Here is a 15,880-nt window from a genome sequence, read left to right on the forward strand (position 1 = left end):
CAATGCCACATCCAGCCTCACTGCTGTACTCTCTCCTGGTTCATCTTCCCTATGGGGCAGCCAACCCTCGCTGCCCCCAAACAAGATTATTTCACCCAATATAGTAATCAGATATATGTAACACAAACAGAAGGAAGTAGATTTTAGAAACATAATTACATTGTAGAGCTCAATGACATAGTGCATTGCAAAAATCAAAGACACAAAGAAAAGCAGATTAGAAAGAAGCTTTTGAGGACAGGCACATTAGCAGTTATTAAATATGATGACCTATGTGCAATGTCAAACTCTGAAAGGTGCTGACCATTAGGTGCAATAGGAAGACCACACATCTCCCCATATACTTGGTCCCGGCTGACATCAGAGCAGAAGATTAGCCAAGGTGGACCTTGACAGACCTTTATGAAAGTTCGTATGTTTCATGTCTCTAGCAGCTGTAGTGGAACTAATAATGGCATTTCTCTAACAAGACAACTCCCTGATGCATGTATCTGTCAACCAAGAAGTCTAGTTCCAACCTTCTGAACTTATTTACCTGCACAAATCTGATCCCGGAAGGTACTGGGAAAATCGTGAATGTAGAAGTGGAATTAATCGAAGATCACACCACCTTTTTTCCCACCTAAGTCCTGGGGATGCTGGCCATGAGGAACATGATAATGTATCCTGAAAAACATTGAAAAGTCCTTCTCAGTTTTGGACTTCATTATAAATACTCAGCAGATTTGGAAAAAAAGAGATAGACTTCAAAGACATTATATTCCATTTGGCATTGTTCCACTTTTTCCAAATCACTTGGTGGGAGAACTTTTTCTCCTAAATAAAAAGAAATCTATATAAACCTCAACAATAACATGCTTACAGGAAGTGTGAGGAAAAGTATTCTAAAAACCTGAGGAAAACAGACTGTATCCTTTTTTTGAAATGACTGGTTATTTACCAAGTAACCCATCATTAGACAGTTTTATATCTGCACCCTAAATAAAGGGGATCTCTAAATTATTCACCATACAACCATAATTCAGTTGTTCCCCATGGCCCTGTACACATATGACATCACCTCAAAACCTGGTAATTGTAAATGGAATTTAACATGAGATGAAAATTGTCAAAATTGTCAGAGCTACAAGCTTGCGATTAATATTTTAATTTTATCTACTTACACAAGACATTGGTTATATAAAAACTGAACTTTATCACGTCTATGAACATATCTACAAAGAATGAGTGTTTAAATACCTACAGTCTAATTTCACAAGTATTTTTACAGAGTAGGGATTTGCATGAGAAATGCCTATAAAAAGCAAAATTATCAACATCTATTTTTAAAAATACAAACCCTCTTTCTTTATAAAATGCTTCATAAAATAACACTATTGATATTATTGTTTTGGAAAAGTATGATTCTTCAAAGTGTCTTCTCATAGTTACAAAGGATTAGGAAAAGGCTGAGGTATTTGATGCCTTCTTTACCACAGTCTTTAATAGTAAGACCAGTCATTCGCCTGCTACCAAAATCCCTGAGCTGGAAGGCAGGGATGGGGATCAGAGTGGAGCTGGTATAGGTACTCATTGAGTCCCTTTCCATCATTTACCAGCAATCCTGGCTAACCAGAGAGGTCCCGGCTGACTGGGGGTTGGCAAATGTGATGCTGATCTACAAGAAGGGTCAGGAGCCGAGTCTAGGGAACTACAGGCCTGTCAGTCTGACTTTGGTTCCAGGAAAGGTCATGGAGCGGATCATCTCGTGAGCCATCACATGACAGATGCAAGACAATCAGGGGATCAGGTCCAGACATCATGAGTTTATAAAAGGTAGGTCCTGCTTGATCGACCTGACCTCCTTTTACGACCAAGTGACCTGCCAAGTGGATGGCCGTCAAATTGGATTTTAGTAAAGCTTTTGGCACTGTCTCCCACAGCATTCTGCTGAAGAAACTGGTTGCTCATGGCTTGGATGGGTGCAGAGTTTACTGGGTAAAAAACTGGATAGATGGCTGGGCCCAGAGAGTAGTGATGATAAATCCAGTTGATGGCCAGTCACGAGTGGTGTTCCCCAGTGCTTAGTATTTGGGCTAGTTCTGTTTAACATTTTTATCAGTGATCTGGAAGAGGGGATTGAGTGCACTTTCAGTCAGTTTGCAGAAAATTGGACAGGATTGTCAATCTTCTGGAGAGCAGGAATGTTCTGCAAAGGGATCTGGACCAAGGCCAATGGCATGAGGTTCAACGAGGTGAAGTGCCAGGTCTGCAGTTGGGTCACAATCACCGCAGGCAGCGTTGCAGGCTGGGGGAAGAGTGGCTGGAAAGCTGCCCAGCAGAAAAGGACCTGGGGTTGTTGGTCAACAGCCGTCTGAACATGAGCCAGCAGTGTGCCCAGGTGGCTAAGAAAGTCAATGCCATCCTGGCTTGGATCTGGAATAGTGTGTCCAGCAGGACTACAGCAGTGATCATTCCCCTGTACTCAGCAATGGTGAGGCCACACCTCAAATACTGTGTTCAGTTTTTGGTCTTTCACTACAAAAAAGACATTGAGGTGCTGGAGCATGTTCAGAGAAGGGCAACGGAGCTGGTGAAGGGTCTGGAGCACAAGTCTGATGAAGATTGGCTGAAGGAGCTGTGGTTGTTTAACCTGGAGAGAAGGAGGTTCTGGGGGGACCTTATTGCTCTCTACAACTACCTTAAAGAAGGTTGTAGCAAGGTGGAGGTCAGTCTCCTAGGTAACAAGTGACAACATATCAATAAAATTGTACCTGCCAGTCCTGTATAATTTACAATTTTTGTAATCTCAGACTTTATATATTTTATTACTGGTGTTGTCTATAAAATAAATATTACAAAAATTAAGTACACCTATTTTTCTAGAGTGTGACTTTTGTGTAAGATCTATGGAATTTTAAAGCTTTGCAAATTTGAACTTTACTTTTACATATATGTTCATATATATTTTATGTATATGAAACCAAATATCACTATGAATATCATGTTAGCTGAATGGTAGACTTTTCATAAGCAGTTCACTTATTTAAAACATAGACTAAATAAAAATAAATAAATGATTGGCTAGAAAGACTAAGCTAGGATGCTGTTTTGAACAATATTTTGAATTTTTAATGTTTTCTGTCTGCTTTTGGGAACCTTTCTTCACCTGTGATTAAGCTTGGGGAAAAAGCTGACATGTAGTAAAAGTTCAGATACAAACTGTAGGCCTAGATATGACTGCAGCAGAAATGTTAATCCTATATTTAGCCTGCATAACTAATAAGGAAACAGACTATGGTTGTAAGTCACAGAATCACAGAATTTCTGAGTTGGAAGGGACCCACTAGGATCATCAAAGTCCAGCTCCTGGCCCTGCACAGGACAGCCTCCATAAACCCACCACGTGCTTAAGAACATTGTCCAAATGTTTCTCGAACTCTGTCAGACTTGGTGCTGTGACCACTTCCCTGGGGATCCTGTTCCAGTGACCAAACAATGTCTGGGTGAAGAACCTTTTTCTAATATCTAACCTAAATCTGACACAACTTCAGGCCATTCCCTTGGGTCCTGTCACTGGTCACCAGAAAATTAAAAGATCAGTGCCTGCCCTTTTCTACCCCTCATGAGGAAGTTGTAGATTGCAATGAGGTCTCCCCTCAGTCTCCTCTTCTCCAGGCTGAACAGATCAAGTGACATCAGCTGCTCCTCATACGTCTTCCCCTCAAGGCTCTTCACCATCTTCGCAGCTCTCCTTTGGATGCTCTCTAGCTTTAGATCTTTGTTATACTGAGATGCCTCAAAATTGCATCCATATTCAAGATGAGGCTTCACCAGTGCAGAGTTGAGTGGGACAGTCACCTCCCTCGACCAGCTGGCAACACTTTGCCTGATGCCCCCCAGGACATGGTTGGCCCTCCTGGCTGCCAGGGCATTGCTGACTCATATTTAACTTGCCATCGACCAGGACACCCAGATCCATTTCCATGGCACTGCTCTCCAGCCTCTCGTTTCCCAGTCGATCTATATTCAGAGTTTCCTCCCCCTAGGTGCAGAATCCAGGTCTTGCCCTTTTTAAACTTCATATGATTGGTGATTGCCCAGTCTTCTAATTTGTCCAAGTCTCTCTGCAGGGCCTCTCTGCCTTCAAGGGAGTCAACAGCTCCTCCCAGTTTTGTATCGACTGTAAACTTGTTTAGTATCCCTTCCAATACTGCATCCAAGTCATTTATGATGATGTTGAAGTGCACTGGGCCTAAGGGGGAGCCCTGCAGAACCTCATTAATGACAGGTCACCAGCCTGATGTTACCCCATTCACTATAACTCATGAGCCAGTTGCTCACCCATCACATTATATGTATATTCAACAGTTATAATGCCTTTTATAGAATATCTTCAGGAAAAGGAAGAACTATGGCATAGGAGTTGTACAGAATTTAGTTCTCCTTTGGTTTTACAAAGCATTCTGTTCCCATGACAAGAAGACATCTGAGATAAGAACCACATCCTGGTCTTCAGTACAAAAATTTAATTTAGGGTGAATTACAGATTATAGATTCACGATATTTGATTAAATTATTTAAACTGAAAGAGAAAGATTTGGTTTCAATAAATTATTATCAGTTCAAATAGAAACTGCAGCTAATCTAGATCAGTTTTGACACCTGTAGAAACAGAATTCAAGAATGAAATTATGTTTTTTATGAGAAAAGCAAAGTTAGAATTGAAGTGAATAAATCAGTTTAGGATCTGCTGTCATAGTCTTTTTATATATATACATACCTATATAGATTGTTGAGACAAATCTGCTTTTGTTGTTGCTGCTTTAGTTACATATATTTTTACTGTTATTTGACATCAATTTTATTGGTGTTATCTTATTTTTATAAATTCCAGCTCCTAAAACTTGTATAATTCCTAGGGGCTTCCCAGATTACAGTCAGGTTTAAACCTGTGGTATTAATGTTTAAATGTCTGGGCTGCTATTTAAAACCCTTAATAGTAAAATATGAAAGTACAGTAAAACAAGCCAGAAATAAAAAATGACAAAGTCTACTCAACAAGGCTTACAGTTTTTTTAAACATTATGATGTATACTGGTCTATTTATACTGTGCTTTTTATATTTTTATCTACTACACAGACAAATACTCAGCAAAATCCCTTAAGAACTACATACAATAACGGAAATTTTTAATTTCTTGGCTAAGAAAATTGTTAAAAGTCCCTTGTTGCACTTCATAGGCATCTTTTAGTGAAAATCTGATTGAGTATCTGTAGCATTTTATCCTAGACACACTTTGCTCCATAACCCTATCACTCTTCAGTAAGATTTTAAGTGTATATTACTAGAAGTAAAACACTCTCACCTTAAAAATAGGTAAAAACATGTACCTAAATCATCTTTTGCCAAAAGCTTTAAATAATGTGTGCAGTATAAGTAATGGAAAAATATTCTGAAAAAGTTTTCTTCCTTTTTTATAAATAGATATATTGTCATTTTAAGAATTTTAATTCATATGTGGAGAAAATCATCTAGAAGAAAAAACTTTTGCAAAATCCCTACTGCCCCAGTAAAAATAGTAATCACATCTATCAAGGCACAATCTCAGCCTGTAATAATTTGTCTTAGTTTAATTCCCAGCCATAATATCTGGCAGCTCTTTTTTCCCCTCTATGGAACTGTCTATCTCCAATGCTAATTAGAGCTCCTCCCATGTTGCTGTCCTTTATTAGTACTTCCACTTAGCTGTTATAGTATAATTATTCTTCCATGTAATTCCATCAAGGAGATATAAGCACTTACCGTGTTGTTGGGGTGGTAGTTGAGATGCAAACCACTGTCACATAGCGGAGAGGATGTGCCACTGCTTTGGTCACTGGGGGCACCTAACAGAAATATGAATTCACAAAAAAATCTTCATTAATCTATGATGCTGTAATTCAAATTTCTGTATGCATGTATGCATTCTCCCCATCCCATCCTCCCCCTCCTCCCCCCCACCAAATGACTTTTATCATATAGAACATTCATTTACTTTCTCCATCAGTCAGTATCTGCCTTCTGGCTTAAGTTAAATTCCTTTGAAAGCTGAATGGAGGCACAAGAAAGCCTCCTGGTGTGCTTTGCTTAAAAAAAGTGAATAGTCTGTTTAGTAAGGAAAAAAAAAAGCAAAGGTTTTTGCAAATTTGACAATAAAAGGGAAGTGCATATTTTCTCTCTCTTTGCTTTTACTTGAAGAAACTTGAGTAACTTTGTTACTCTCAGTGGAGTTTGCAGTTCTAAATGTTCTTGTAACAGTTCAGGAGATTGCAGGTCTACACCTCAAAAGTAATGTGATAGGATCCATGCAATTGCACATTCCTGTGCATCACTCAGGATGCTCTGTGGTACCCTTTCATACAATGGAATACATTTTTAGTTAAGAATACAGTTTTGATATGTTTCTTGTCTCACTAGAATTTAATACATAGGAAAAAAAAAAGACAATATTTCCTTTGTATAAAATGCTATTTCATAATTTAGTTTATTTAATTTCTACTAACTTAAAATCAAAGGCTAAAAGTATTGAAATCAAAAATTTAGTGTTTTGTTGCTTAAAAATTAAGCAGTTCCTTTTACCCTCTTGGGAGAAAGAAGCAGAAGGAAAGCAATGGTGACAAAAGACGCAGGTTGACATATAAATATGCTTAGTATGCTGTGACTGTCTATAATTATGCATCTACACTTACAATTTAATATAATTACAGGAAGACAGCTGTCTCCATATCTCTCTCATGGGGCTAGTTGACTAAAACTCGGTTGGACTTAAACAAAATACTTATCATCCCAGAGCAATTTATTCTCAGGTAGACAGACACCTCCACCAAAGCCTCTGAATTTTAAACAGCAAAGTTAAGCCCTCTAAATATACACACACATCGCATGTTCACATTTGCAAGAAAAAAGTCTTTGAGATTAAAATACTATCTGATGCTTTCTGAAAACCTGATTTTAAATACTCCCCATCAGGATGTGAGCTACTGCGAACTAAAATAACTCTACTGTTTTACCTTCAACTTTGTTGATTCACACCATGCAAATGCCTGGTTATCTGTTTTTCAATCAAAGATAGTAATTTTTTGCTTGAAGTGAGTGTTAACAAAAGTCCTAGCAATAGAAGCATCTTATATTCAGGTAGTAATGCTGATTGTAAAAGATGGTGTCAATCAGCCTCATGCACAATAGTTTCAGAAGCTGCAAGCGTTCACGAGCATTGAACTGAGTTCTTTTTGGCCAAGTAATAAAGGCTTACATGCACAGTCTTCATTCAGTGGCAGTTTGAGAAAGGCAGGTGCTCTTTTCAGAAAGGACACAGTTAGGGTCACTTCTTCCCCCGCATTGCGAAGGACCTGAACCTGGAAGAGAAATACAGACAGATACCTTGAAATAAATGTATGACCAAAATGCATCAGCAAATGTAAGCACTGCCACGCAGCTTTCACATACCAGAATTTAACTTCTTAGTAAAGAAAGCAAGACATAAAGCTTTCTAAATGTTTTTCTGTTGTTTTTCTAGCCACACAGGTAGTTAAAAGGGCAAAAGGGGCATTGGCCTCCTATATTAGCACTTTGACCTGTGCCATTATACAGCTTGCTCTCTGGCACTATTTAGCTGTGTACCTCCTTCTTTCAGGTCATCCAGCCTAGTATGTATGCATTAGAAAAAAATATTTTCTCCCTGTAAAGTTGCCTTATAAATCCTCAACCAAAAGAACAGCAGTAGTTTCCACAGCTGTTACTGTAAGTCTTACTTACTATTATGAGTAAGTCTTTCTAACAGCCAGAGTTAAATTTAGCTGAAGAGGTCCAGCATGGATGAGACCTAATCTTCCTCACAGACACAGAGGAAAAGTATCTATTTTAAGCCTTGAATCTCAGATAAGCACAAGTTTGGGTTTTGCCAAAGGGCAGCTTGCATGTTGGACATAGGAATGTGCAAATCACCTATCCAGCTGTGAATACTTTTAGCTTTCCTGTACTTTCCCACAGTTACCCCTTTGGCTCTTGTTCATGCCTTTAGCTTCTGTGTGGTACAGCTGATAGACACCCCAAACATACAGCAGTGCAAGGGAACTCCAGGCACATCCCCAGAGTGGCACAAAGGAGGCACAAAAGCAACTAAGCAAAATCCTGTATGTAGCAGTGGAGGAGGAACATTTGAATCAGCTTATAATATGAGAGCCAAGAATCATCAAGTCGCACAGTTCTGTTTCAGAGAACAACTATTTCTTGTTCTGGCTCTGTAACTTCAAAACTCTTCAAGGGTTGATTTAATTTGGGCTTACAATGACAGAAGGTTGCACCATGCCTCTCTGTGCAGAGAGCTAGGTCATTGCAGTTGTGTTCAGAGGGCTGCTACACAGCCAGATATTAGACAAACATTTTAAACTAGCACATATCTACTCCCTTTCTGCTGTGTAGCTGGATAATACACAGGTAACCCTTCTGTCAAGCTGCTGCTTGTGCGAAAGCCTTGTAAATAATTTATGAAGGATTGCTATTCTTTAATTATGTCTATCAACAACCTACCCTACAGATTTAGTTACAAGCATGCATATAACTATACATAGGAATGTTTTCACCTAGAATCACTGCATTATTTTGTTAACTTAAAACAATTCTTAAAAAAAACGTTGATTTTGCCTTGAAATACAATACTTCCTACTCCATGCTGGCTGCCACAGAGAAGTAACAATACAATGACAGAATATTTGATTCAGTATCTGAAATTTTAGTATCTTTACTGTTTAAAATAACACAGTGGTTGTCAAGGCACATTTTGCAGTGTAGTATGTGTTTATATGAATGTGTGCAAATAAACACACATATATCACAACAAATATAATTAACTTATACTTCATGCCCAAAACAAAATCTGTAACACAGAATCATAGAATCATTTAGTCTGAAACATGAGCCTCTTTGATGAGCACTTCCCAATTTTGATACATTTTATATCTTAACATTCGCAAGTAGCACTTATTTCATAGAAAGATGATTTGCAATATGAAGAACAGCAGATCAAGACTATGAAGTCCTGAATTCCGTTGGAGAAACCGTAGTGTATCCTTAGCCTCCGAAGAACATCCTTCTCCTCTCTTATGTATCAGTCACACAGTTCAGAAAGTCAAGGCAAAAGCAGGAACTTACAGGTATTTATTGAAATGACAGATGTGGATAAACAAAGTGCAGGAAAATATTTCCTTTTACTCGGGAACAGAGAAAAAATAAGTAGAGAACTTACAGCATTACCAACTTTAGTTGGTAAAGTCACCTTTTAAGATATCTAAGAATAAGTGGATATCATCTGTGAAAGAGGCTGAGACAGTAACTGCCCTGAATCTTTCTTCTTCCAGGAGTAAAACGAGCCATGAGTCTCCATGATTTCACTTGATAACGTATTGCTCTGTAAAGCCTGTAAGATGCCATAAGTAGTTTACTGTGACCTTTTTCTCTAACCTCTCTCTCTCAAACCTCTTTATCTCATAGGATGAAAACTGTAAGCTGGAACACATTTCACTTGAAATCAGCAATACTGTGAAGTGTATCTGGGAATGTATGAAGCACATAATCTAGAAAGATTTTGACATGAAGAGTAAAGACTAAAGAGGGATAAAAGATTAAAAGAGAAAACTGCTAGGTAATGATTACAACAAAGAGCAGATGAATTATTGATCCCATTTCACTTACTTTCTAGTCATTATCAAAGCATAAGGTTAGTTGAAGAAAATGGAAATTTTAATTACTTTACTTTCTTTTTCTAGCTTTCAGTTGAAAGCTTTATTGTTATTTTATATTCTTTGTCCCTACTTTACATAAGAAATGAACAATTGTAGAACTATTTAAAATCAAATATGCCTTACAGGATTCATTTATTTGTGTCCTCATTCATCATGTACAGCATGTCACACTGCCATTCTTCTGTGCAGAAAGAGAATCAGGTAAAATGGGAAACCTGCTCTTACAGAGGAATTTTTTTAGTGGTACACCAGAACAGTTTATGTTCATGAGTGGAAAACTGATAAATTATGAAAAAAAAAAGGTAACCATCCAAAGTATTGTGACTAGTTGTTATGAGAAGTTATATTTATGAAAAAAACTCACTTGAAACACAGAGAGTCAGTTTGTCTGGAAGAGACAATACAATTAGGATTTCTAGAGCTTTATAAATATAAGTGGAATTCTACCAACAGTCAGACACACTGGCATACTAATTATTTTTTCTCTGTTTCTCATTACCAAACATCAGTTTAGCTCAAAAATTTACAGGGGACAATTATCAGGACAATTTTGAAAATTACAAGGAGAGTGCAAAAGGAAATGTGTTCCTTGTTTCATGTACATTAACAAAGAATGATTTTATCTGCACAGGTATCCATGTGACCCTGAAGAACTGGCAGTATATTCCATGAACTAAGTGGTAATGAGCTTTTACCACTGAAGTCATTTCATGAACTCATTGAAGAAACCAGTTGTCAATCATGATGTAATTTTTAGATAAAGAAATGGATAGATATGTGAACAGCCATCCTGCTCTCTTACTTGGAAGAAACCTCCCTCACATTTATTTTGTATAGATTGCCAATACCTTGTCAATCAAGCACTATCATTGACAACAAAAGTGTTAGTTATTTCTGGAAGTGATAATTCTAGAAATATTTCAAGGTTACTTTCAATCATAAGAGAGATATATACTATCTAAATCCTTTATACATTCTTTCAGAGTCATAGCAGAATTTCTGATTTATAAGGAAACCTTAGAGCTAGGTTGATCAGAGGAACTAATTTCAGATTTTTTTCCCCAGTACCAACATGTATTGTTAGAATGATAAAACTGACTCAAGACTAAAAAGCTAGGGACTACTTACCAGTTTCTGCAAATAATGAAGCTCTCTTAGGAATTTGCAGTAATTTAGAAAACTTTCAGAATTCTTCTCATTTTGCAAGGGTACTTCCATATTTTGATACCGTTATATTAAATTCCTTAAATTACTGATACGTTAGTCCACAAATGAGAAAAAAGTTGGGGGTTGCTTTTTGTTTTTCCCCACACAGGGGTAAGGTGTATTTAAAACAGCAAAAATAGAAAACCACGTCCTGAGAGGCATCAGGCAAAGCATCGCCAGCTGGTCAAGGGAGATGATTGTCCCACTGAGCTCTGCAATGGTGCAGCCTCACCTTGAATATTGTGTGCAGTTTTGGGCACCACAATATAAGATATTAAGCTGTTAGAGAGTGTCCAAAAGAGGGGCCAAAAGGACAGTGAAGGGTCTTGAAGAGGAAGCCATATGAGGAGTGGCTGAGGTCACTTGGTCTGTTCAGCCTGGAGAAGATCAGACTGAGGGGAGTCCTCATTGCAGTTTAAAACTTCCTTGTGAGGGGAAGAGGAGGGGCAGGCACTGATCTCTTCGTTCTCATGGCTAGTGACAGGACTCGAGGAATGGCATGAAACTGAGCCAGGAAAGGTTTAGGTATAAGGAAAAGGTTTTCCACCCAGAGGGTGGTTGGGCACTGGAATGGGCTCCCCAGGGAAATGGTCACAGCACCAAGGCTGACAGAGTTCAAGAAGCATTCGGACAATGCTCTCAGGTACATGGTGTAATTCTTGGGGTGTCCTGCATAGGGCCAGGAGTTGGACTCGATACTTGTGGGTCCTTTCCAACTCAGTATATTTTGTGATTCTGTGATTTTCCCTAGTATATTAAAATACGTAAATGTTCTCAACTTTTAAAAAATGAAAAACAAACTTTTTTTTTTAAGGAATACTAATTTTGAGTAAATATAAAAACATTATTTCAAAAATAAAAAAAATGCAGCAACTTCTAAGATGATTTTTATCATATAAGAAGAGTTTGGAGAAGGTGAGATAAACTTACAGTGATAAATCCATGGAATATTTGTAGGACAAAAATTTAACTCAGTAGTAGACCTAACATTTTCAAAGTCTAACCATATTTTATATGTTCACCATAAGCCATGGAAAATCTCCTTTCAGAAGAATTCTGTATGCCTTTGCATTTGACCTGACAATTTCTAAAGCACTGCATATCCCAGATTGCAGAAAAGGCATGACCAGGCACCATTAAAAAGATTTGCTTATTCTCTTTATCACTCTTTATGATGCGTTTTATTTCCAGAGGCTATACTGACTATTCAAGATGCATGTGTTTTTTTATCCCTAAAGCCCTAGATTTTTAATATTTTTGAAATCTTCCACAAAGCTCTAGATTTCAGGCATAGGAATTCACAAAATTTTATCAAGTTAATTTTACTAGTTAAAAATGAATAGTAGTAACACAATGTGTTGATACAGATGTCGAGTGGATTAAATAACAAAAATTTATTTAGTATTGCTATTACTACTTGATTGAGCTTTAATTTTTTATTTCATCTAGTGAGTAATACTAACTATTGCTGTGTTGGTGTGCAGTGTCTAATGAAGTCATCTGTAACAGGAAGAAACCATGTTTAAAGTCTTATCATCTCCTCATTAACATTATGGTAATATACTAAATTCCTACTGCTGTTTTTAAAATCATATATATTTAATGCAGAATGAGTTCATGTGGAAAGAACTACACAAACAGAAACATTGTCAATAAATTTTCTTATGCAATATATGACCTTACTACCAGTGGGATCAAGAATTAATTTACTTCTACCACACATAGCCCTATACAAAGTTAGGATATTCATGAATGGAGACAGGCAAAAAACCCAGTTGCGCACACATCAGTAGCTGTGTGAAATAGTAAAAATAAAAGAGTCAGTGATTCTGGAGTAACAGTGTCTATATTTCTGTGTAATTACTGTAATGACAGCGAGGGGGCCGTTTGAAGAAGCAAATTTTATGATGATATGTGATATTGCTGAATAAAATCTCTACATAATAACAACACTATCCTGAATTCTTAATAATGTCTACAATGATATTGCCTTTTAATTTTATAAAACCTTTTAAATTCCCAGTTCACGAAAACATATGAGCATATGCTGAAGTCTCTTTCAATATATTCAAGAAAGCACTGAAGCGTGAAGTCCCTCTGACATCAGTAAGTATTCTTTCCTCAATGAGACCATAAAACCCCTCTTAAATTACTGATGAAATTTACCCACCAATGAAGTGGTAAGGATTTAAAACAGAAGACATATAGATGTCAAGATCTGTGTTCCCCTGAACTGGAGCAAATTTCACTCTTCAGTCATTAAATAAAAATCAGTTCATTAGTGAATACTTTGAATTATAAACATCAGGAAAGCAAAAAAAAAAAAAAAAGGTAGCAGACACCTTTCTACTCACTCCACAGTTGTATAATGCACTACTATCAAGTCCATCAGCAGATACCACAACACGCATTTTGATACAATCATATAAAGGTCAAAAGCTACAAAGCTTCATGCGCACAATTGTCTTATGTTTATTTAAAAAATCAACTCCTTTATTTAGTATAAGCTATATAGTTAATACAGAACATTAGCATTAAGAACACATCACTGCATGGTGAGTTTTTAGCTTCTATGATCTATATTTAACACAGTATTTACCAACAATGGAAGGGACTCAACCAATATAATATCAAAAACTATCAACACTTTTTTCCTTCAGAAAAATTATTTTCCCAATATACAGAGAAAACTAGAACACCATTTTATGACAGAAACTCCTACTCAGGCTGCACACCTCAAAGTATACTTCAGACTATAGTTTGACACTACTACAGTGGTATGTTTTAAATTTTTGCTTTCTGTTTTCAGAACCTGTGTTAGATATTTAGCGACAAACTCAAAGTGCTGCATGCCAGAACTGGGGACTATCTCAGACAACTAAAAAGAACTGCAGGGTAGAATGGTGTGCTTGCCAAGGACACAGGAAGACATGTCCTTCTATTCTGAACTCTCTTCTGCATGTATCCTGCTACTAGCACAGCTTTAAACAAGTGCAGGGGGATGCAGGAAGATACGTACTTACAGCAAAGATACCCTACAGAGCCCATCACTAAGCAATTATTCTGAAAATTGCAGACAGAGGTTTATGGATTCACAAGATGACACAGCAGTGGAACTGAGGGAGCACTTAGTGAATGCTCTGGCTACTAAGGCACTATACCAGAGATCATTTCAGATCTCTGAAACATACACAGAGATTCAGAGCTTGATGCTTTTTGACAAGTCCCATCAGACTGGCCAGAAAGTTATTCCTGATTCCAAGTGACAGCACATGTTTAAGCTAGACCATTAGGTGGATTCTCAAATGTACAATATCATACTAGTCATAGCTATAATATTCAGGTTTCCTTCATGGATCCTAGCCCTACCTGTTTTCACCGGCTCATGAGCTTTAGTCACAGAGGTACCAGAACATGCAATCTCAAGACTGCTGTATAAAGCATTAGTAGAAAACTAAGTGATCTCCCTTTAAAAATAGATTTCATCATGTTCCAAGCCTACAAACAAAGTAGGCCACTTATATCAGCTAACACTGAGAGACACATACAGAGTTTCCTTTATATGAATGACTAAAATAATCAGATGTAAGCAACATGAATAGTGTAATGAGAAGGTAGGAGAAATATTAATTTAACAATTTATGGGAAGTAAAATTAACTACAAAAAAATTCCATCAGGCAATAGAAGACCAAATATAGATCACAGAGAGGACATAGACTCCTGCCAGTTTTCTTTAATGCACTTTCAAGACAAAAAGATAACACTATTTCTTCAGTGATCTATTCACAACGAAGTTAGAAAAAAGAATCTGTTTTTAAACTTTTAAGTCTAACACTTGTGGAATGGAGTACTTACATTTTTGTCTAAACGATCTGACAATAGCTTTCTGGAAATCTTTAACCTTTCTATGCTCTATGATTAAAATGTCTATGCCTATTTATCTTTTGAAAAGTAATATAGGAGTCCCTCAGCAAAAGGTATCAATGAAAATACCTGAGGAAAAACATATTAAAGGAAAAGTCTGAGGCATTTTCCTGTTCTTCTTTCATTAATCTTAGCATTATTAATAAACATCACCCATAAAAATATTGCTGTAAGTGCTTAATTTGCATTCTTAGGTCATGTAGCCTAATTCTTAATTCTGTTCCACTAAAGATGGCACTTACTGGTCATCACAGTTCATATTAAATAATAAGAAGGCCATTACTCCAATACAGAAACCATGAAAAGCAAGGAATTAGAACTTCTTAAAACCTTATGTCTATGAAAATTGAGAACAACAAACCCTGGAGTCCCTGACTCACAGGTCACAGGGGACACCATAGGTCCTTGAACTGAAACATTTCATACCATGGTCTGAAAAATGAAAAATATTAATTCCTTAAATAGATTCCACCAATAATACATTATTTACCATGATCAACCAGTATACTTTTTGACTCATCCCAGCTGAGTTTCAGACTGTTGATTCTAATGCAAATGTTCATTTTAATTCCAAACAATGGGTGTTGTTAATGATTCCCAACATATAGTCCATGGGCTACTGTATAGTCCAATGGTCTGGGACTGTGGTCCATAGAAGAAATAGATACATGAATATGCATTTAATACCCATTCAGCTTCATGATAGGCAGCTGACAAGAAAATACCTATGGAAACACACACACACACACACACACGAAATCAAAGAACTAGAAAACTCCAACCCAAACCCTTTCCAATTCTTATGAGTTTTCTCAGTGTATCTATTTGTAGTAAGTACAAGCCACTCAGAGTTCAGAACTGCCTATCTTTGTTTTTACATTATCTGCTCCACATATGTCTCTACTTCTCCAGGATTTTTCAGCTACACTAAACAATCTGTGTAGTTCTACAGTTTTAAGAAGTCCTCTACTTTAAACACTCACAGTT

General features: G+C 37.1%; 1 protein-coding gene across 2 annotated transcripts in view; it reads right to left on the reverse strand.

Moving 5' to 3' along the window:
* SNTG1 (syntrophin gamma 1) overlaps positions 1-15,880 on the reverse strand; it is a 335,023-nt gene that overhangs the window by 108,087 nt on the left and 211,056 nt on the right. For both annotated transcript variants that reach the window (XM_018080350.3, XM_018080344.3), the window contains 3 exons: positions 7,275-7,377; positions 5,786-5,868; positions 536-666 (listed from right to left, as the gene is read on the reverse strand). In XM_018080350.3, coding sequence (XP_017935839.1) covers positions 536-666; positions 5,786-5,868; positions 7,275-7,377 — 317 coding nt within the window. The remainder of the gene's footprint in view (positions 1-535; positions 667-5,785; positions 5,869-7,274; positions 7,378-15,880) is intronic.

The sequence above is a fragment of the Manacus vitellinus genome, unplaced genomic scaffold (genome assembly GCF_001715985.3).
Source record: "Manacus vitellinus isolate BGI_N305 unplaced genomic scaffold, ASM171598v3 scaffold_1_pilon, whole genome shotgun sequence".
In the NCBI taxonomy this organism is placed as follows: domain Eukaryota; kingdom Metazoa; phylum Chordata; class Aves; order Passeriformes; family Pipridae; genus Manacus; species Manacus vitellinus.